The sequence below is a fragment of the Aythya fuligula genome, chromosome 1, assembly GCF_009819795.1.
Source record: "Aythya fuligula isolate bAytFul2 chromosome 1, bAytFul2.pri, whole genome shotgun sequence".
NCBI classification, from domain to species: domain Eukaryota; kingdom Metazoa; phylum Chordata; class Aves; order Anseriformes; family Anatidae; genus Aythya; species Aythya fuligula.
This window is the reverse complement of record NC_045559.1, coordinates 32,475,286-32,499,242: the sequence shown is the minus strand read 5'-3', so window position 1 is coordinate 32,499,242 and position 23,957 is coordinate 32,475,286. Positions and strand designations below refer to the sequence as shown.

The 23,957-nt window shown below is 41.4% G+C and overlaps 1 protein-coding gene across 1 annotated transcript; it reads left to right on the top strand.

Annotated features, from left to right (window-relative positions):
* Nucleotides 1-434: 434 nt before the first annotated feature.
* Nucleotides 435-21,305, top strand: DBX2 (developing brain homeobox 2). Its single transcript, XM_032201389.1, has 4 exons — nucleotides 435-771; nucleotides 12,947-13,042; nucleotides 17,547-17,734; nucleotides 19,966-21,305. Exons 1-4 carry the CDS (start codon nucleotides 435-437, stop codon nucleotides 20,281-20,283), a joined length of 939 nt encoding a protein of 312 aa, XP_032057280.1. The 3' UTR covers nucleotides 20,284-21,305.
* Nucleotides 21,306-23,957: the final 2,652 nt, after the last annotated feature.

Sequence of the window (23,957 nt, the reverse complement as noted above, 5' to 3'; positions counted from 1 at the left end):
GGTCAGCACCGCGGCCACCTTCCCCCGCCGGAGGCCGGGGCCCCGCTCCCCTTCCCTCCCCTCCCCTCAGCGCAGGTGTAGCCCGCCCGGCCCTGAGGCGCGGGCCCGCCGCCATGTCGGGGCACCCTGAGGGGCGCCCCCGGGCTCCCGACATGGCGGCGGGCGGGTAGCAGGGGGCAGCCAGCGCTCCGCTCCCCGCCCAGCCCCCGTCCCCGGGGGGCTGCGGGGCGAGGCGGCATTGTTGGCCGCGTCCATCACTCACTCCCCAGCCCGGCTGACATAATGAATGCGCTTGGACACACCTTCCAGCCCGGCGGAGAGGCGCGGCGTGCCTCCAGCCGGCGCTCCGCTCCCCTCAGCCCGCAGCCCCGTCCCGGCCCGGTGTGGGGCCGCGGCGGCCGGGCTGGGCTGGGCTGGGGCGGGCAGCCCTCGCTATGCTGCCCAGCGCCCTGTACTGGGACCTGGTGGGCTCCTCGGCTCTCCTCAACCTGCCGGCGGCGCCGGGCTTCGGCAACCTGGGCAAAAGTTTCCTCATCGAGAACTTGCTGCGGGCCGGGGCGCCGCAGAGCCCTGCCCAGCTCCGTCCCCTCCCCGCCAGCCCCGTCCCCCTCAAGCTGTGCCCCGCGGCGGAACAAATCAGCCCCTCGGGGGGTCCCTTCCCGACACGGTGGGCTTTTCAAGTGCTTAACCCCTCGGCGGCAGACGGCGGCCGCCTGCCAGCGCGGGCTCCGGCGGCGGACAGAGGCGGCGTCTTCCCGCCGGCGGCCACAGGTGAGCGCCGGCCCCTGCCCGCGGGGCCCCGGGGAGCTGCGGGGAGAGCCCCGGGGGCGGCTCCGCGGCCGAAAACCTCTCGGGGGGGGGGAGCGGGGAGCGCTGCCCGCAGCCCGGCGGCGGCTCTCGCCTCGCCACGGGGCTGCCTCCGCCGACGGCGGCTTTAAACTTGGCGGGCCCGCGCACCTGCGGGCGTAGTAAGCGAGGCAGGGCGCTGGGCTGCTGAGGAGCGCTTTGAATCGCTGCTCATCGCGGTTCTTGCAGGTCTGGTGGCTGCCTGGGGGGCTGAGGCGATTCGGGAGCCCGCCCGCGAGCAGACGCGGTCTGAGAGGCTGCAGGGGCAGCGGAGCCGGAGCGCTCCTCAGCGCGCCCCTCGGCCCCGGCTCGGGGGGAGCAGGGGAGGGGGTGCGGGGTTTTCCTCGGAAATTGGAAATTAAATCAAGAGAAGCAGGCAATTTTCTATAAGTTTTGACAAAACCAGAAGGGGCAGTATGCACTCTGCCCCCCGAAAATAACCAACCTCCCCCAAACCCCAACCAATCAACCCCCCTCCCGAAACCAAAAAAAATCTCAAAAAAATGCCTTTACAGCTACGTAAACGACCTGTAATTAGCGATTCGACTCGGTGTAAAAATAAAAGACAGTGCTTTTTATGAGGTGTCGGACCCACATGCAGGATTTGCCACTCCTGCCGGTTTCGCCCATTCTCTGTCAGCCCGCTCTGCCCACGGCTTGGCGCCTGGGGACCGCGCTCCGCCGCCGGGCAGGCCTCCTGTCAGCCCAGCTAGTCGCTTCGAAACATTTTTTACAAAACTATTTTATCTCTTAACGTCCTACATATGTTTAGTTTGAATAAAAACAGTGTTTTGAAGCATTTTTAGGAACGAGCGTTTCTGTCAGTCACAGAACTATCTGAAGTTGAATTAACTTTTAATTCATAAAATTCAGCAGTAGACTCACCATGTGTATTTTGCCTTTCTGTTATCATATATCAGCCTTCTGTAGTGTTTTCAGAATTTTCCTATATGATCATTCAGTTTTAAAGGTTCTTAAAATGAAAATAAGGCAAACAGAAGCATAGTTATTGAGCTAAGGCTTTAAGATGTGAAACCAAAAGGCTCATTTTAGAACCACAATTATTATTTTTTTTCCAAGTGTAATTTTACTTTAATTAAATCCTACAAACTGTTCTGCAAAATCCCAAGCATTTTTTGGGGTATTTGTCATAATGTATTTTAAGGTAAGGCAGGAGAGACTCAAATCAACGTACGTTAACATTTCTAAATGTTCCAGACCTCACTGATGTAAGTGTATCTTAAGCACTTCAGTTATTTAAGTACATGATTATATTAGCCAAGTGTAGACCAGGTCAGGATCCAGGATAAATGTAATCTTTCTGGAATTAGGTGCATATATCTATTTTTTTTTTTTTTTTTTTTTTTTTAAGTTCTAGAGAAAATGCTGCTTTTCTATGCACAAAGCACGCATAAAAAGGGATACGGCAGATTTCCCAGCACTCATCACTACAGGTAAACTTTTTCCAAGTATTACAGGAGTGACTGAGTGCAGAGTTTTTCAAGCATTTGCTTTCAGAATTACTTTTCTTTCATCAGCCTATAGTGGTACCCATGAATTTAGCAAAGCATTGCAAGGTCAGGTCTTCCTAGTGATCTGGGTGGGGTCTGATCCTACATTTCTTGTGATCCCACAACTCCCAGGGAGTTCAGAGGGAACTCTGGGCTCAAGCACCAGGCCCTAACATTTGGGCAGTGGTTTCCATTTGGGCATAGGTTTCCTCATGCATTATGCACTCAGAAAAAGTCTCCTGTTAATGCAGAAGACGCACAACAAAGATGTATATATAGCAGGAATATATAGATGCTGATCTGACTTACGTGTCTGAAAGTGATGAGTGCTCTTAGGATTCTGAACTCTTACAAGTTAGATCAGAACTATTCTGCTGAGCCAGATTTTGTGCTTTCTAAGGAGTCTCTTTAGCGTAGGCATACTCTAGGGGAACTGTTCACATGCTGGACGCTGGCATTTCTGAGTAAGGCATGGTCAGGCTGCAGTTCCTGATTACGCTATGATAGGGCAAATGACTTTGTCAGATTAGGCGTTTTAAGTAAGGAATTTGTACCAGGCAAAGTTTTCAAATTGATGGATTTTTGTGAATATGCACTGATATTTGTAGTTTTTTCTGAGGAATAAATGCATCCCTGTTTAGACTCCCTAAACTACGTGATTTTTTTGGAAAATCATGGTCCGAGTCTTTAGTAAGACTTCAGAACATAGTAAAGTAAATGTGTTTTTAATCTTTCTGAACTAGTAAGTCTTTACATATTGTGTAGGGAATAAAAATGCTCCAACAAACTAGCTGTGCATAATACAAAGTTTTTAAAAGAAAAAAAAAAATACCTGCAGAAAAGAAAACTGAAAAGCATCACAACTAGCAGGATAAGTAATCTGTATTGCTCATGTATTCCAAAATATTGGTGAGGCCACAAAAGTCTTCAGAAAGCAAAACACATGAAATCACAACAGGGACCGAACTGAATAAACGGAGCCGTTTCACAGTTCCAAAACCAACATGTATCCACAGCACTTATCAAGGAAAGACATGAACAAAGCACTCCATTTTCAAATGCCTTTCAACACTCTGTAAAAATGCTAAAGAATGAAAAATTGGTATTTTTTCTGTCAGCTGGAAAACTCTAGTCCATGTCTGAAGCAGAGACAGGCTGGGGTGGGGCTCGATCTGTGATGTCTGGTCATGCCAGCCTTTCCCTTTGTAACTCTTTAGCCCCAGAGTTTTATCAGCAATTTTCCATATGTATTATTTATAGGTTTAAACTGTTTTAGTTTTATCATCCAAGTGTTTATCTGGTTATGTATTTGGAGTACTCCTCCAAAAGTATCCTAAAGGAAAAACTGAACAAATACACACAAAGTATTACACCATAAGATACATCTTCTAATGAGTGAAGGAAATCTTGAAAAGAAATATCTTTATGTTCTTTGTCAATATTAAAATCACTTTCCAGCATTGTAATGATATTTACAGGTGAAATGTAATCAAATTATAGGTTTTTAAAATTTATGTTGTTTTGACTTAAAAGTACAACCACATGAACAAGCATCCAGAATTTAGAAATCAAAAGCAGAAGGAAGTGTTGTTAGATGTAAAACTCGCGTGTCTTCTGCGTGTCTTCTGCAATGGTGTGTTGGCCTATGCCATGTTCAAATTCCTGCAGGCTTTATTGCACCTTGCTCTGAAGCCCCAGTGTTGGTGATGGAAGGCTGAACTGGGCCCACCAGCTTTAGCAGATATGTTAAGCACCCTGTTTCCATCCAGCTGAACTGAATTTCTCCTAACCCATGTGCTGTGGGCCTGCTTCTTCCCTTTCAGGATCTTTTTCTTTGATAAAATAGAGGTGAAATTGTGTCTCTGCTTTGAGCTTCTGTCTTGTCCCTCTGCTTTGTGCTTCTGCCTTCTGCACTGCGGACTTGCAGCCATGCCTATATAAACCAAACCAGAATCTGGTTCTGCTTTTTAAGCTCTGGACACCTGGAGCGTGTTCTTCCTGGGAAGAAACATTTAAAAATTGCACTGTTGTAAAGCAACACTTCCCAGTGCAATGTGTTACAGCTATGCAGTTTATACTTACTCTGACAGTGAAAGGGTGAGGGACACCTAAAATAAAGCTTCTGAGCAAACTAATGGACTCTAGGTAGGGAAGAGGTCCTCAATTTCTGCTTGCTGATCTCAGATTTGGTCCTTCTCCTTGTACTCCAATGCTGTCATCACCATCTGAATAAATTAAAAGACTTGACAGTTTTCTCCAGCATTTTCTGACATAGGAAAATTACCTGGAGGACGATGAGATGCGGCCTGCCATAGCACAGACTTCAAAGAGGTCCATTCCACATCTTCCCTCATGACTCAGTTTCCCCAAGTACTGGTTGGCACCAGGTCACAGTGACCTCAGTGGGAAGTACCCAGTTACCTTGCTACCTGAAATTATTTTCTGAAAGTCTCTGCTCTTCTCAAGTAATTTGCCCTGGAGGGAAAGTAACAGTAATTGCTTTATATCTTGAATATTCTTACTAGTACATACATGGCAAGAATCCATCTTTCTGCTTTAATGTTGGTGTTTTGATAGATTAGCAGAGAAAAGAAACTGAAAAGCACAATGAAACAAATAAAACAAACATAGCAGTGAGATACTTCCATTGCAAAACTTGCTGAAAAATTCATCTTACAGGATTTTTTTCCTAAAGCGTCAGAATACAGAATAGAATATGGTATGTTACATATAACACAAAAGAAAGGAATTGGAGCAAATATAAACGTAAACTGGAGGTATAGTAATAAAGATCCATTCTATGATATGGATATGGCTTCTGTTTCTCTAACTTCTCAGTACTTTACATTTTAATGCATTTAGCATCGCAACATGCTGGTGAGATAGGAGAGACCTCTGCTGCTTAGAGGAGGAGCTGGAGCAAAAGGAAACAGCTTGCCTAAGGTAAAACAGAAAACTGAGAGCATTGCAGGGAAGTGAAATCAAGTCTTCCTCTCCTGGCTGACTCTTTAGACCAGAGTCAATTTTCTCCCTCGGTGTGATGACAGTAATTGTTTCCTGCAATGCTTGTTTTAACCAACATACTTTACTTCCAGCTTTTAGTAGAATCTCCTGTGACAACCAGGAGATAATTAAATTACTGAAATTAAGTGATTTTTTCCTTTATGTTGGATGTCCCCAGTGAAAAAAATGCTTATTAATTACTGATGTAAAGCCCTCCAGCTGTCAGACTGTGTCCTTGAGCAGCACATAATGCTGTAACTTTCACTAAAAGTAAAGGCAGAACTCTGCTTCTTCAAAGTTTGCACTAGCTGCTGGAACTTGCCATCTTCACTTAGTCAACAAGTTGTTGACTAACAGGTCTCAAGATTTCTTTTTTGTTGGGGTTCCTGTGGGGTGGAGAGATCTATTTGGCATGTTCTTTTATGTCCAGACTGCCAGGAGCATTGAGATTCCTTCATTGTTTTAACAATCAAGTCTCCAACAGGACTGGAGATTGGAGACAGAGAAGTTTCTGTATCAGAAATCATAAACTGATTTCCCCCAATGTAGCATCTTTTCCTGCTTCCAGGCCAGCAGTGTCAGCACTGGGCAGTGCCATCTCCTCTGGTGGCACAGGGTGTGCTGCCTCTGAGAAAGGAAGAGGCTCCAGAATTTGGTCCTTAGTGAGGTTTAAGCACTGCCAAAAGATCTCAGAACAGCACTAGGAAGAGCAATGGTGGAGGTCTGTAGAAAAGCAATTTACTGAGGGGAAACTGTGAAATTAATCATGCCTACAGTTAGCAAACTTCTTTCTGTAAAATGCACTTTATGCTGCAGCATGAAGTCTTCTGAAATCTCATAGCATATTCTCCATGCTTATAGAAAGCAGATGGAAGTGATAAAGATTAATCTCATCAGGCAAGTTCTCTGCATGAGTGCAGATTTCAGGCTTCATTGTGCTATGCTATTTTGCATTCGTAAGTTTCCCATCATTTTGGAAGGCAAATTCCCAGCCTCCATTGCCCAGCAAAGGTCTTCGACAGAAAATCTTGCTTAATTCAGCTGTGCAAACCAATCCCTACTCTATTTTTTCTAAGTGATACTTTTGTGTCAGTCATAACCCAACAGAATTCAGAATGTAATCTTTATAAAGTAAAAGCAAGTTCAGGTACATAAAGCAATAGGAGGCTCTTTCAAATATCAGATCTGTAGACCCAAAACCTTATAAAGTTAGGCACGTAAATATTTTCAGTAACCTAGTCTGTGTTTCACTGAGGTAAGTCATCATGTTGGAGAACAAGTGGCCTTTGCTTTGTGCTGAAAAGCTCACAAAAATTTCCTGTGGGAGGCTGCCTTTTTCTGAAGTTATATAGCCCGTAATTCTGTTAAGGTATTTTGTATGTCTGCTGATGAGTTTATCTCATCCACGTGGATCTTGGACAATTTGGTGGCCTTTGCTAAAGTCCCTGCTTCTGGAATCTTGTGACTATATGAATATCTTGGATTTCAACTTGAAGAAATATTTCCTTGTACAAATGTAAAAGGACTAAAAAGCCTCATGTGTTAAAAAAAATGCAGAATTCACCACTTGTTATTTTTTCATTCTATCAACATCTAGCCAATCTGGAGACTTTGGGCTGCTTGGAACTGGCAATAATGCAGCAAGTAAAGACTGGTTCAGGTAGGAATTTGTAGCTACTCAGTGCATACTGCTGGAAGAAATGGTGCATTTTGGCCAATGGCGAGATTTGGAAGTAGGGTTGCAACCGTAGTTTCTGAACTAAAGCAAATAAAATAATTTTAGTGTCTTTATGACTGAAAATTATCATTTTTCCTGCCTCTTTATGGCTATGCAGAGAATTTGTGTTCTTTTGACGTTACCCATGAAGGATAATGAGAATACCATCTTACTTCAGCTGCTTAAAAAAAATAGGTGTCTTGTCTAATCTAGTTGTCTGAATACCTTGTCTAATCCATAGTCAATACAGAGACACCTCCAGAGGATGACACAACTTACCTTCTTAGGCAGCTATTTTAAGGTGATGAGTCATTATATAGAGCTGATTATCTCTTCTCATTGACTATTCAGGAGTCTATTCAGGAGACAAGGAGCTTAGACAGCACGCCAAACTTTTTGACAGAGAAGTGACAGTAATGCCCTTAAAATATTTAACTGAGAGTGAGAAAAGATTTTTTTTTTTACAAGAACTGTTAAGCAAAAAGTGCTGGGGACATGCTAGCACATGGGTGTCTTGAAGCAGAAGGACAGAGTAGGAGGCAAAGCTGATAAACCCACAGCTTTCCAGGTCCCCATCCTTCTCAATAGGTACAAGGTGTGGTGGAGATGGAAGCAGCCTTTCTTGCTGACACAGGAGAGCCATGTAGTCTTTGGCAAGTGGTGTGGGGTTTGGATGCTGCTTTGGATTGTCGCAATGCTGAAGTGCACACCAGAGTGTGACCATGCATTGTCGCCAGCCTGAGGCACCCAAGTTTCCTCAGGCAGAGAAACAAACCAAGCATACACGTACAGCAAGGCATGCCCTGATAAAAGGGCGTGCAGATGGTGCCTCTGAAAACCAACAGTGATTCATGTGATCTGAGCGAATCTTCGGTGGGCTCCAGCATCCACAACGTTGCTGTAGATGTAGATAATCATGCTGTTAGCATATTTGAAGCCCTTTTTGATGACATAGCTTTTCTGGAGTAACTACTCTGATAATTTTTGAAAGCCCAGTTGAGACCCATTATAAAAATGCAAGCCTGCTTCTTGCATTGGCTGCTTGTACAGGATTTCAGAATATATTTTTGGAACTACAAAACCATTTCTGTGAAAGTTTGCTGTGGTTTTAAAACTGGTCTGTGTATGTCACTCTGGTGTGCCCTTTGGGCTGGACCAGAGCATTCATGCTGCTGTTTTACAAGAATGAATGCAAACAAATAGTGATGTTAGGAGTGCAGGAAAGCCAGCTCTGAGGGATGCTGTACCACAAGTTCTCGCAGTCAGTTTTGCCACATCCTTGTGGTGGTGACTGCTTTTGGTGGGAGATGGCAGCAGTTGTTGCTTCCTTCTCTTGGCCAGGGGCTCCCCACCAGCTGGGAAATGCTTGGGGGTGCACAACTGCTGCTGAAGCACCTTGCTGAACACAGTAACTGCAGGAGTCTGAGCTGTGGTTCACCCTGAGGCCCATGGCTTGTGGTTCAGAAGCAGAGATGGTGCCGTGTGGCTCAGCTGGACCACCAGCCTGGCACAGCTGCTGCTGGAGTGGTTGCAGGGAGCTCCTCAAGACATGCAGCTTTCCTGCAGCTGTGCTGGAGCCTGCTTTAGTCATTGCCAAGAATGGATGTATGTGGGAAATTGCAGTTGACTTGTACCTGCTTCATCCAGGTTTCTCAGATGAAATGAGATAATTTTAATGATATTTTTTATTTTCCTGCCAGGGCTGGAGCCTGGGCATCAATGGGGAGAGCAGTTCATGAGGGCTTAGCAATATGCTTAGGAGAACGCAAAGGCTGTGTTCACACAGCTTGAACTCTGTCTTTATTCCCGTGCTTGCTGTTGCATGTTAGCTGGCTTTCTGCTTCTCTGAGTAACTCTTCAGAGGTGTTTCTGCTCTTGTCACAAGACTATACAACATTTTTATCAGTGAGCTATAAAAAGCACACTACAACAAGCAATATGTGCAGTGAAGGAGACCTGTGTAGGTAATACCTGAGGTTTACTGTAGGTTTGCTTTTCCTCAATAACCATTTGTCATTTGCCTCCTGGCTACTGGCCTACGCTATTTCCCAAGTCATTTCACAATGGTAGGATTAGGAAAAGCAAACAATGTCTTTAATAATATGCTATTTTAAAATTACATATCCATTTCAACTGGATTAGACTTGGGAACCTTCCTGTCAAAATGCTGGGTAGTTAGAAGGAAAACCTCCAAGCCCATTACTGGCACGGCTTTTGGATGGCAAGGTTTTTCAATTTAGAATATCTTCAGAGTGGGCAGTATGTTTTAAAATGTCACTGTCTGAACTAATCTCTGAGTTTTAGCACCGGATGATCTCGAGTTTCATTTGCATGTTTAGTATCATTTTATTGTCTGTTGGGAAAAGGCTTTGAATTCACACAGCTGAATGTAAATGAGCATTATTACCAAAATTTTGCATGCAGCAACAGTGTCAAAAGAACTTATCTTGTGTGAAAATAGAAAAAGAAATTACTGATTTCATTTTAGGTATTTCATCCTTTTTAATTTATGATGCAATAAATTTTCTTTTAAAGCATATAGTACAATTTTTGGAGTGCCAAAAGGCATTTATGCCATACTCTGATGTTTCATTTTCATGCATCTGTGAAGCTAAACCTGTAAAGTCTCACTCTTGTGAAATGCTTAGTTCTCTACAGTGTCTGTTTTTATGAAATGGGAATGCCAAGAAGAAGAATTAGGTATCTTAGGTATCTATAGTTATTAGGATTTAGCCCATGTTTAGTCCACACGGCTTGAAGTGAAAGCTACTTTTTTGTCACTGTACACTTCATTCTGGTCAATAAATTCAGAACTAATATTCTGATGTATCCCCAATTTTCAGCCTTCTGTGAACAGCAAACAGTGTTTGCTTTAGATTGCTCAAACAACAAATAGTGGTAGAGTGGCCATGATATATGTGACCAGAAGGTGGAAACATAGACAATACTTTCCCTATGTGCTAGGGTGAAGCATTAACATTTTTCTCTACACAGGGCTTCCACGGTGGAGTTGAGTATCCCTGTGTTGTGCAGTTTCTTTACTGATGCAACTCTGCCTAACTCCTACGCTTTGCTTTGAGTGCAGCTGCCTCGGTAGACATGATCTGGAGATATGGGTTGATAGACCCGACCTAGAGTTCACTCACTCATCAGTGTAGTTGGAGCATATTAAAGAAGTTTATAAACTAGACATGCACGATGGGTGTATGGTTTAGAGAAACATAGTGCTATTGGTTATTCCATAGGATCTAGAATAAATCTATCTTGAGAAACAGTCTCAGGAACCACTTGGTTCAGAGGTACCTTCATATAAGATATCTGCATCTTATCACTTAAACAAATGTTCTCCCTTAGAGGGGTATGTGCCATGCAGGCAGAAAAAAAAAACAGTTGAGTGAATTAAGCAAAATGGCCAAGAAGGATGATTTCCATTGACTTGAGCAGATCTTGGAGATCTCTCCTGTTTGCATCATTGTGCTGTGCTAGTGCACTAAATCATTGTCAACAATATTCATGGAAGTGTGTGGCTAGTTTGAGGTTTTCTTAAGCAAAATGTGCGTTTTAAGTTTTGACACCGATCCATTTCTTGGCCTTTGTGCTTATTTGTCAAGAAATTTAATGAATGGAGAAAACCTATCCTTTCCTATTTCTCAGATATTATATATATCTCAGATAAGGGTATTTATATAAATATCTTTATTTGCAGGAGTATGCTATCTATCTGAAGCAATAGCTTATTCAATTCTGATTTATCCAGATATCTCCTGGATGTATCTCACATCACGATGAGTACCATATTATCAAAAAAGAACATGGAACTGGAGAGAATTGAGACACCATAAGAGGGAAAATCAGGGACAGGCCAACATAACAAAAATCATATTCCATGAATAAGATGCTCAATCTATGGTTAAGGGGAATAGGGCATTACAGCAGTCAAGGAATATTTGATACATGTGTAAGGGAAGCAAAGAAATTGAGTTTGGTACTTTTTGTATGGTAAGTTTTATTTTTAGAAGTGAAATTTCAGAAAGAATTCTACCTTACTGTAAGGGAAGCTTGATAATGGCACAAAGAATGTGGCTGCCAAGAAAGGGAGGAAAAGCCTCCTTTGGGAGTTTCCAAAGTGTAGTAGATAAAACATTAGCAGCAGATAAAAAGTGTTTTGAAGAACAAGCTCTCGTGTTCAGGAGGATGGTGGGGATTATCTGGTAGGTCTTTTCCTTCTCCATCTCTGTGCTTCTTCAGTTACAGTCAAACCCTTTCCAACTTCCGTACTGCTCCAGCTGCATTGAAGCCTCATGGATACATAAGACAGATAAAATTTAGCTGCACTTTCTTGACTCCTTAATGTTCCTTAGAACACAGTGCCGTATTTGCTGGTCTTGTGTGAAAGAGAAGCTTTAGAATACTAATGTCTGGCATAAATCATTCCTTTTCATAAATGTTTTGCAAGCATGCACTCAAATATAGGCAATTAGTTCCTCTTGGAGTATATTTATATTTCATTACAATCAGCAAAGTGTTGATGATAAGCTGCAGTAATAAAACACCTGTAAATTTAAAGACATTTTCACCTATCGTGTATGAATTCAGATAAAAAGAGGTGAATATTTTCAAAATATTCAGATTTAGGCTTCTACAGCAATATCTTATTGCTTTGGAAGGCAGCAGATCTGAACATCAGGAAACTTACTAAGATGCCCTAGTATGTATTCAGGAGCCTAATTTTGTGTCATCTTTCTTTTTAATTTCAGTTGGAAAAAAACTTTGAAAATTAACTCTGCTTATATACATTTATTTATGTTTCTTCCCGATTATTGATTTGTTGTAATTAATCTGATTAATTATGGAGACTTAGACAAACTGCAGTGCAGAGTGTAGAGCTGTTTATTTTCAGCCTAAACCAAGACAGGGAAGTGACAGATGCTGATCGCGTACAATTCTAGCAGGCATGATGTATCTATTTTCAAGAGAAAAAAAAATCCACGTTTCATAGTTGACTAATATGAGAGAAATGAAAAAATAATTAAGATTAATGAAAAAACCCACGAGCCTTATAGAAAAAAATGTAAGGAATTATTTGATAAGGAAGAATTTTTAAAGATTTATGATAACTTTTTTAACATAGAGAGACTTCGGATTTATTGGTTCAAAAAATCTATAGAAATGTTACCAGATATTACCTAATTTTATGGGGTCATTTAGCAATTTTATTGTATTAAGCAGCGTCTCCTTCAGCAAGTGGTTTATTTAAATTTAGAGCACTTTCCCAGTAAGGTTGAATTCAACATCGGGATAGCAGAATCATGTTCTGTAGTCAGTGCCTGGATCGTGTCATTGCATTTTAAATATTTTATTCATAAAGGTTCCTCAGTTATGGAAGTCATTATTGCTTTGAGTACTAATAACAGCACTTGAGTACAAGCAGAACAGTCAGGATTCATTTTTAGATTTTTTTTTTTTCAGGTATTATGCCAACTAGAGTTATTTGAAGTAACTTTCTCAAATATATCATACTAATTAATTTGACAATGCATTATTTAAACAACATGTTCAATCCTAATATTTAGAAAAAAACACATAATTATAGCAATTACAGAAGTAAATCTCACATCTTCAGTTTCATTCTTATAATAAATAAATTGTGTTTTCCATATTATATTTAAATGATACATATAAACTAGCCTTGTTAAAATTAAAGAGCAATTACTTGGCTTATCATTGTTTGCCTTAAAAATATCACCATCCCAAAAAGGAAAAAGAGCTTGTGGGGCAGGACTTTACACACTGACTTTTTGGAGGACTGTTGTTATGAATATCACCTAAGCTCAATGGATAATCAATTAGATCTATGCTTTCTCTGCAGCTCTTTCCAAACACTTTTTTCTCCGAGCCCCGCCATTCTACTCAGCATGCTGCGGTGGGTCCTGTCAGCACCCTGCATCCCCCACTGCTTTTCCAAGTAAGTTTTTATGCTTCATCAGTAATGCTTGAGTTATTCTGTAAACCAAAGCAGCAGGATTTAATGTGTTCTGGAAAACTAATTGGTGATGCAATGGCAGCAGCTAATTCCTTAGTAAAATCACAGCAATCCTATTCAGAAGGTTTCCAAAGATTTATCAAACTTAAGTACACTGAGCAATTGTGAGAGATTTCTAATGGCATTGAGACCCCCAGACAGCGCTAACCTAGGAAATCTCCTTGTTTTCAGTTTGGTAGAAAAGATTCTTTAAAAATCAGTAACTCTTTTAAAAATCTGTGTCAATAACGTTTGCAAATAAGAAAAGAAAAGAGCTGAAAGATCATTAAATGGATGCTGCATTTTGATGTCTGTTAGGGATAAATTATGATTCGGGAAGCTCTAGCATTATTTATATAAAACAGTCATTCTTGCTGTAGCATTCAAATGCATGCATGTTTAATTTTTTTTTTCTTTTAAAAATTATAATGTAAAAATATGAAGACACATTTTGAAGAGAATTTTGGACAGTATGCACTTTACACCCAGGATTGAGACCTGGAATGCCTTTCCATTTAATCCAAATCTAAATTTAACCTTGACTGTGAAGTCTGCATGCCATGGTGTAAGAATATATATTCTGATTTTACATGTTTATGCTCAGGAGCACAAACAGAAGAGGCATTTCCTCAGCCTTCAAAATGGAGAAAAAGCACAAATCCTTTGTCAAATCCAAATGGAAATTAGAGTTCATGAGTGCTCTAGTATATACTTTTTTATCACAGTTGCATTCAAACCCTTCCTGGCTACGTGCATGTGTTTTATGAACGTTTCAGAAGGGCAGTTGCTAAGTTGAATGATTCTTGACAAGTGAGGCAGCAAATGCTGGCAGTTTAATGAGCTGCAAGTTTCTGAGCACCTCTTTAGGGGGCTGACACTTTCCCACAGAGCGTTTTACATGGCCCCGGCTCTCCCACAATGGCTGACAGCACCATGACCAATCACCACTTTCACTTTACTCATCCACATGCGACCTCACCACAATTTTTCACTGTGCAGATGAACTTTAGGAACCATTTCACATTGAAAAGGCCTGGGCAAGGGTCAGTTGCCCTTTTGTATGGCCATAAAGCAATACTCTATGTGCCAGTCTTTTCTCCTGTCTCACATTCCAAGAGATTTTCTGGACACCATTTAAAGCACTTGACTGAAAAATAAAGCAGTGAATGAAACTGACTTTTATAGACTCATTCTAGCTCATCTTCCCATATAACCCTGTCTACCTGAAAAGGGATTTAGTGGATGAGCTGAGTGTATACAGGGACTTGCTGAATACATAGGGCCATTATCAACTGTGGGGATTGTTTATTAACCAGGAGTGATACACTACTATTTTGGAAGTGACCTATTAATTGTCCATTTAACTAGAATGTATTGAGTTCAAATGAAAAAATGGAAACCATGACTAAAGCTTTTACTTGCTCCTTCAAGGTGGTCTCTGCCATGAAGGCAAATGAAGATTGTTCCACAGATTAAGGGGACATTTATCACTATATATTAGGACACAAAGGAGAGATTTAAAAACACACACACACAAAACAAAAACAAAAATCAAACCAGCAACATAGGAAATAGTTGGTAACAGATTTGCATTTATGTCAAAAGAGCACTAAACCTTTTGATGTGTGTTCAGTGCAACAGGTTGCAAACTGACTTGCTTCGTTCTAGAGAATTATTGCAATGAGTGAACAACTGCCTATCCCCACATACTAAAAATCTTTTAACCCACCAACTGAACTGTAATTTTTGAGAGCAGAGTCAGAACGCATTTTGGAACATGGGGCAATCTTACAAAATCATCTAGGCTAGACAATTGAAGATGAGTATTCATTATCCCAAACACGAGTGGGGATCACCATTTTTGACCCAGTGATGACCTAGTGGTTGTTTACTGCTGCTCATGAGTGTTGTGCTCATGATTTAATTTTGTTCAGTTGGGCTTTTAAAATCAGTCGCATACTGTGCCTTAGTCTACATGGAATCTGCCGAATCACTCCTCACTGTTACATTAGCCTAATGCAGGTGTTAAGCTGTACCCTACATACTGCCTCTATAGGAATTAATTGGCGCCTCAGTGCTCTGGCAGGAGGTTGCTTCTTTGCTGATTGACTGTTAACAACCAGCCAGGCAAGACAAATTTTAAGGGGTCACATAATCTGGCATCCTGGGTCCCTGGCTGACAACTCCATTGTGGAACTCCGCCTGGGAGTCGCGGACCAGCCCTGTTAAGCTTCTTCCCTCACTGGTGTCTCTCATCTCGTGGTAAGGATGAGAGAAAGTAGCAGCTCCTCCACCATCAGACTGTACCTCCCAGTAGACTCGGGAATTGCTGATGATTCATCAGAAACTACTGGGAGGCTCTCTGAAAAAAGGTACCTGAATTCTGCAAACTCCAGCAAGAAGGACAGAAATCACGACTGAGGAAGAAGGGCTTGTGTTTGCCCCCAGCTTCGTGAGCAGGATCAGATCTTGGTGGAGGGGCACGCGGGGCTATACGCTCCTCGGGGAAATACGAATCCAGCTTGCCCTTTACAGAAACTTCCACTGTGACATTTTGACGTTCGTGCTGCAGATAGTTTATTTTGGTTTGCAGGGAGTCTGACTGTGTCACTGGGTGATAAATATCAGGACAGTAACCAGTAGGGTATGATTTTTGTATCAGATCCCAAATATCATTTTGAAAATTGAAATACATTTGTATCCATTCTTTATACTGTAACATTTTAAATCAAAATAATTACTTTGACACAGCTCAAAATAGGGGACAAATATAAAGATGGGGTTTTTAAGGTGTAGAAGAATTCAAGCGAGGCATGTCTAGTAGAAAATACTAAATGCAGTGGTGCCTAAACAGTAGTGCTTGACAGTGGCAATGTATTTTGGGGAAAGAACATTGTATATTTGCTTAGCTTCTAATATTCTTCCTCTGCTGGCCACAGTGGGAGGCAAGATACAGGGGTAATGTGTGTAACGTAATATCAAACCAGTCAAACACACACCACAAAAGTACCTAGTCAACTTTACAAGACAAACATAGACACTATAATTCCTCACTGTCATCCATACACAGTTGTACAATACTCTCGGTGTACATGTGTTTGTTTCTCCGAGAGTGTTTAAAGATACACATGCCCGTGTGTATTTATGTATAATAAACCCAAGTTGAAAGGTGGCTTAGCCCCAAGGAACAGCTTGTGAAAGCTGCATCTGGATTTGATCAGTATTTTCAAGAGCACTATATTTATTGAGCAAATGTATTCAGTTCTGCCCCACTGCCTGTACAGTTGACTAAAATAGAATTTTTTCGTGAAAGAAGGTTACAATGTTTTAGAAAATATACTTTAGATGAGAATTTTGCAATTGGCTTTTGACATGGAAATCCTTGTCAGAAATTGAACTGCAACACCCCTTTGCAGCTGCTGTAACCTTAAACTGGGACAGCAATCTTGGTGTGTATGTGGGGAGGTGTCATCAACAGGACAGCTTGTACCTTTAGAGTCCAAATTGCACGTAATATAAACCAAAGCCACCTTTGTGTCTGCCCTCTCACAGAAAGATCGTAGGTGTCCTTGGCTTTACAGCCACAGCATGGGTTTCTGAATCAAAGGGCAACTCTTTCCTGGACAGCTTGTAAGTGTCCCGTGCAATTATCACGTCTGATGCTTGGCCCTGTTCAGCTAGCCTCTGGTACTGCTCCCTGGGTCTGGGGGCATTTGGGGAAGCTGGGACTGCTGAAGGCATACCGAGCCTCACCAGGACCTCTCCCATTACTCCACATCCTTCTATAGGAGAGGGAGTATGGCAAAGCACAAGGGCTTTGGGCTTTACTGGGCATGAAGATTTATCCTATGGGATGTCAAAGGATTAGCAACCAGGCTGACAGGAATAAGTCCAAGTACTCCCCAGATCTGTAGTAAAGAAATTGCTGTGATTTCTAGAAAAGCAAGTGAATGGCCATAGATTTTCTGAGAAATACTTCACTCTGAAAGCCTTTCATTGGTAAACAAAACTTAAGAAAGCCTATTTAGTTTCTTTGAGTCAGTAATACAGACCACTTTTTATCTGGTTCTGCATCTCACATAAGGAGAAAATAAACTCCTAGGAAAACTTACTGCAGGTTACTCAGTAATGATAACGTGCAAAGGAAAGCGGAGAAGTTTCTCTGACTGTACTTGCTACTGTGCACGGGCCCTGTGTTAATATTCCTGTATGAACTCATCTGATTTACTTTTGACCATGTCAAAGGGAGACTTTTGACCACTGACAACACCTCTAGATCCAAGTAAGAATTTCACCCTTAATGAACATGACTGAAGCATTACGACACACTTATAACACCAACAAATCAAAAGTGGCACAGTAGTCTGCTAGCATTATAATGAACAGCACTTAATATTTTTCTAATCTGTGTTAGATACTGTGTGAAATTCACATCTATTTCCACTAGGAGAGGAAAGTGTCCTGCCTCTTCTGACCCAGGAGTCTAACTCCAAAGCCCGGAGAGGTATATTACGAAGAGCTGTCTTTTCTGAAGACCAGAGGAAAGCTTTGGAGAAAATGTTTCAGAAGCAGAAGTATATCAGTAAAACAGACAGGAAGAAACTGGCCATTAACCTGGGTCTAAAGGAGTCTCAGGTAAGGAATGACAGAACACCCATAACTTTTTGTCCTTTGAAGAAAAAGCTTTAAAATGGCTTTGAAAGAGGAAAATTGAACAGCATAGGGCCAGCCCTGAGCTCCTTCCCTGATCAAAGACCTCTGTAAATCAATGGCACTTTTAACCAAAGAATGCTTGACCAAGTTCCTGTTTTTTTTCCTGAAGGAGTACAATCAAAAGTTGATCGCTCTGTTTTCACACAAATGAGAGAAATGTTTTGAGAGAAATGAGAGAAATTTTGCTGTTTGATGCAGCTTTGGTGTAAGGAACTGTGCTGCATCTTGCTGCCTGATAAAAAAAACACAGCATGGAGCCTTCCCGTATTCCTCTGAGCACTCTTTACACCCACAGATATACAGCTAGTAACAATGCAATCAACAGCACTTGCTCAGAAACCATTCTGTCCCAAGAGACAGGGGAAACCACCCTGCAGAACAAACTTAGCTGCACAAGGAAAGAACTCTTCAGAGTTCAGAGAAACTCTAGAAGAAAAACTCTGCATAGTGGACTTACAAAAGGCTCCAGTTTTACTTACTAATTCACATTTCATGTTTTGTTTTGTTTTCACACATGACTCTGCATATCCTACTGTAGGACTTCAGAGTTTACCTGAACATTTTAAAAAAATAATAAAAAAAAATGTGCCTGGCATGAAGAGCACAAAACCTGAAAGAAACTGGAGAATGATGTTTGTGAGGGTTTTAGAGCAGAAAATCAGCATTGTAGCCACTGGCAGGTGGGATTCTGAAGATGATAGAGTAGACACAGGTCTCCAGAGTACACCTGAAAGAGAGTGAGAGTGACAGTACAATTTTATTTCTTTGCATCCAGCAGTAGTGAAAGTGCCTAAGATACATATGGCAGAAGCTGTCTGGTGAGCAGAAAAGCCTGGGAATGGTGATGGCTCTCATCATTTTTATCATGGAGGTTTTCAGAACTTGACAAGGCCCCGAACAATTTAATCTAACTTTGCAGTTGGCTTTACTTTGCGTGGTAGGTTAGATCTTGTGGTTCCTTGCAACCTGAATGACCGACTCCATCTCAAGCACACCAACTATGAACAAAAAAGAAGCAGAGCATGAATGAAGCTGCAATCTCTGCAGGATAAACAATTTCATTTTGATGAAAATGTGCAATTGCACTCACCAGTGAGCTGCCTAAAAATTTCTTAGAACATAATCAAATTCCTAATATTACAACTATTTTTGTTGATCTTTTCTTCCATGTTCTTGATATTCAAAAGAGCAATGGGGAATAAAAAATAATGGAGTTAGACACAGATAACAGCTATCATTACAGGAAAATAATTTTATGATAATAATAGACCAGATGATACCCATGTCTTTTTTCTCATAAAAGGAAGAGTAGTTCCCATGAATGTTAGTTCTTCTGGTTCTGACTGGTTGTGCTGGAGTAACAATACTTGCCAGCTAAGGTGATGATTCTCAGACCTTTGGAAGTATATTTCCTTCTATATCCTAGAAGAAAGTTAATGCAAATATTTAAGAAAGAATATAACCTGAATAATCTGCTTGGTCCCCCCTGCACACACCCAGTTCTTCTCTTAATGTAACAGTTCCCAGGTGTGTATTTTCCTAAACTCTTCCCAGTATTTCACGAGTGCATTTTGAATGCCCAAGCTTTGTGAATCAAAGTTTTTGAAATTCTGTCTCGAAAGCACATGATTCTAGGTAACTCCTGGAAAACTGTAGTTAGACAGACAAAATGTCTTTAATCCTAACTTCTGTGTCATATAACACACATTTTGAAGCTATATGACCAAGCTATGGTTGTGAACGGGACAGTCTTAGCTCTTGGGGTCTCTTTTGAAAAGGAAGTTTCACCTTGCCAGTACTATCACTTAGTTGTTAATGACAATGCTAATTTACTCTGAGAATCCTTATGAGTCTAGAAAGATGGTGCTATAAGAAATTGCAGTGTCCCTAGCACTGAGCTGTCATCTTTTCAGTACAAGCTAAATAATCACCTGCTTGAGGTGAGGAAATTCACAGAGAGTATTTGGCCAAGCTGTAATAAATAAGAATGGGAAAAATCCTCAATTAATGTCAGTCAGTCAGCTTGACTGGATGTACTATAACATTAAATAGGGAGGTAACATGAAACTAAGGGGATGGAAGGAAAAAAACTTATAAGGGCAATGTTGTTTAATGAAAAGAATGCTAATAAACTCTCATTAACTTGCCAACAGGTGAAAATTTGGTTTCAGAATCGAAGGATGAAGTGGCGAAACTCCAAAGAAAAAGAAGTGCTTTCAAACAGGTGCCTCCAAGAAGGTCTTCAGGAGAACTACCTCTCACAATCCACCATGAATTTTGCCTCCCCATGCCCCTCTGTGTGGGAAGTGTCTCAGGAGCAGGCAAGTCCAAGGTGGAAGGAGAAGTCTCCAGGGAATTCTGAAAGACTGGCTAGTACGCAACCACCTCCAAGAGCAAATTCATCGCAGAGCCCACTGTATTTGTATCCTGACCAAGACACTGCAAATAAGGCAGTTACATCATCAGCTTAAAATATAGGGGCAGTTTGTAAATCGAGTGGAGAATACAGGCTTCAAATAAGAGGTCTTCTAAGACTAACAATATTTGGACACTGTAAAGCTAACTAGTTTATGCCTCATAAATTTGCTAAAGTCTAACACCATTAAAATGACAAACAACTAATGATTTAAGAAATACTTTTCAATACTCAACCTTTTCTTGTGTCTTTTCCAGTCTTTTACTGACCTTAAAAGTGGAATAGGAACTGATGGCAAATAAGACGAAGTGAAGAGCATGACGCTGAAGTTTGGCTCTGATTTATACATCTGCACTGTATATAGATATTCATTAAAACACACTGATAGATGATCTCTTCTATCTCTCACTGCATTCAGATCAAGTAATTTTGTTTGTGCATAAGAATAATTCTGGTTCCCTGAAGATAGTAAGTTGCTTTGGGTTCTTTTTGAAATTGATTAAATGACACAATAGGTTCATATCAGACAAATGTCTAGTATGTAATTTTTAGTATGTTTCCTCCATCTGTCCTCACCTATATCAGTATCCAGCTAGTTCCAACTAGCACAGGCACACATCAGCTGGTAGCCATAGTAAAGTATGCAATACTAAAAGACAACCAACCAACCCACACAATAAATGGACCGTGTTTAAAATGATTTGATTTGAATGCATACTGGGAAAAGCAATTCACTAACTCCTTTATTTTATCCCGTGGATGAAACTTACAGCATTTTCAATTCAATTTCAGTGGCTTTTGTCAGACTGTAAGTGCAATCTCTTGTAATCTGTTCTGTATTTCAAAACTGCGATGGCAATATGCAGAATTACAGCCCAAACGGACTAAGCAGCAGTGCTATAACTGGAAAAACTGCCACTAGAGCCTCCCTCAGTGAAGTACCTAAAGAGATGGCATGCTGTAGTAATCTCATTCCTGACTTACTCCTCTTTAAACTGGTGCCAACAAGTACACATAAGCATACATATGTATCAAAGACAGGACAGCATTCTGTGTAATACAAGAAGCCTGAAAAAATATCATTAAAACTGCTTTACTTGAAATGATTTGTTTGCTTCATCCACATTAAGGTAATCACCCTATGAATTGAAGGATTGATTTTTGTTCACTTGCAAGGCTTTATAGCTCAAAATGAGGGCAGATTTTTTTTTTTTTAATCATACGTTTATGAATGTATTTGTCGAGAATAAAAACTAAAGGTATTATATCCTACAGGCAGAACATTTTGGAGAACGTTTTGACTTTATAAGGACTATTTCATTTCTGTCAGATTGATACATTTTATAGCCAAAGGAGATGATTATGATAATCTAGGCTGGCTTTTCTCATCATGCACACCATGAACGTCTGTAATTATTCTTGCCTTTGAGCTCCAAAGGTTTAGAACTGTAATGTGTATCTTCCAGAAAAAAAACACAAAAACATACAATTGATATTTAATGTTTTACCTGGGGAGGGTGATCTAGGAGTTCTGTTGTTACGTTGGAGTATCTGAGAGGTGAAGTTTAGTTACATTTACAGCTAAAAACCTTAAGACTGCCATGACAAAGCTTGTATCATTAAACCACGTGTATGATCAGGTGAGTTTTGTATCCCACTTTTGGGCATGGCGTGCCCTCCAAGTGCTCAGCTGTGCAGTCCTGGTTAAAGAAAAAACAAAACTCCAAAAAAAATTAGAAGTCATCTCACCCTCTACTTCCAAATGCTCATTAACATAAGCTGCCTAGATACTTGCCCTCGGAGGGCACTTGGACCCATTTAGTATGCCATGGGATAGGCCATTCAGTAATGCCAGAAGTTTATTCCTCTCTTGCAATAGAAATCCTAGAAACTCACACACGCTCCACCTGAAACCTTTAGGAATGGATGGACCAATTGCCTACTCATGGGGATGAATCTGCCTTCCAGTTCTCCTGTGGAAATCATAGTGTCCTGCCCTGTTTGAGTAGTTCACGACAAGTGTTAGTGGGTGAGAGTCTTATGAATGGCACTGACTAGTGATATTTCCAAATTGACATCAAATGATCAAGTGGAGGTAGCTGTGCTCCCCATAGTGGGGGAAATTGGTGTGTGGCGGGGGAAATTTCAGGTTTTCCCATCTCACCTTTCAGGGGAATGGAGTCTTCACAGCTGCTCGTATTCTCTTCCCAAGAGTCAATCGAGTGTCAGTGTTAGAAGTGACTGCCTTATGGACAGGGGAGACAGGATCCAGAGCGCTCCCTGTGAAATTCTTTCAGCTGATGATGTTGCAAGCACTGGCTGGGAAGTACTGTCACAGCTCCAAGGTGATGTGCTAAGCAGATCGCATGTGAAGAACATCTCACTGAGGCAAAGATCAAGCGCGGCTCATGCAGAATTGGTTTCACAGTTGGAACGTCATATGTGTTTTCAATTGAGCAAGTTCTGGTTTCACCATAGTTACTAAAACTTACACCACTTTATGGCCTTCCAGATCTCTAACACCTCCTCATAGAATTCTTATTCCGCAGCTAGAATAAAGTTTCTATATGCCAGATAAACTATTCTTTACTTGTAAATGCTTATCAAGCTGACCTTGAAACCCAAGAAATATACCCGTGAATTTTGAATTGTATGTAAGAGTCTGGTTCAGTTAGTTGAAGTGGATTTAGCCCGTAACATATAGGACCTTGATTCCTCTTTTTAAGCCATTTAAGGAAGTTTCCCTTCAGTCCATCCCACAAAATCCTGGTAAATGAGGAATAGCACTCCCTGTGAACACAGGGAATCTGAGAGACTTACAGCGCCAGTCTTGTTGCGTGAAGGACTGAGTAATATGCATATGTTTTCTTCAGATAAACACTATTTCTAAAAGAACAAAGAGAACACCAATTCCATATAAAATCCCCAGTGGGTGTTAGAAGTACTTCATGAAAGGCACATTGCAGGCGTGCATGGCACAGAACGCATCTGGCTTGGTATTATAGTGATGTAACAGATACTGATGGCATCTCACTGCCAAACCCAGGAACATACCACTTTGACTTCAAAGATAAGACCTGGTGGGTGGGTTTGTGGCATGGTTTTGGGATATCGGGTATTTCCTGTGATGTGAGTGTTGTGAAGGATGTTTGTTGGGATCCTAGGGCTTGGCAGAGTTTAGGTACCTCAAATTCTCAACTGCAGTAAAACCCAGCTCTTCAGAGGCTCTAAACAACGCAGATACTTAGGCTGGGCACCTCACTGTTTGTTCAGGCAACTTCTCAATGCTCGTGTATTATAGAATGCAACAGGAAAAGGGGGAAGGGGCTGAGACTCATTGCTCCCTTGGTTAGCAGAGCACCAGACTCAGGCGACCATAGGCCATGCTGCTGCTGTAGGGCTCCTGCTGTACCATGGAGCATGCTGAGGAACAGGAGGGGCTTTTCTCACCCACCTGTTGGAGATTCTGCATGTGGGTCTGAATGCAGCTCTTGAAAATCTGCTCTTGGGGTCAGGCACTCAGAGGAACTTCTCTGGTACCTCACAAGGAGGTGCCAATTTCCACTTACGGCTCTTGGTCTCTTTTTATAAGAGAAATCACAAATGAGTGGTGGATGATGCCAGTCTACCTCAGGCACAGCTGCAATCCCATTTGATTGCATTTGAACTGCTGCTGGATTTTGTAATTGAGAGGCAAGCCCTCCGTGGGCTTCAGGTAACTCCACTAAA

Bases quoted from the DNA above. Each gene is read 5' to 3' on its own strand.
- DBX2 (XM_032201389.1), top strand. From the start codon at position 435: ATGCTGCCCAGCGCCCTGTACTGGGACCTGGTGGGCTCCTCGGCTCTC. The intron at 772-12,946 runs GTGAGCGCCGGC...CTTTCTCTGCAG, and splicing joins CTTCCCGCCGGCGGCCACAG to CTCTTTCCAAACACTTTTTT. The intron at 17,735-19,965 runs GTAAGGAATGAC...ACTTGCCAACAG, and splicing joins TGGGTCTAAAGGAGTCTCAG to GTGAAAATTTGGTTTCAGAA.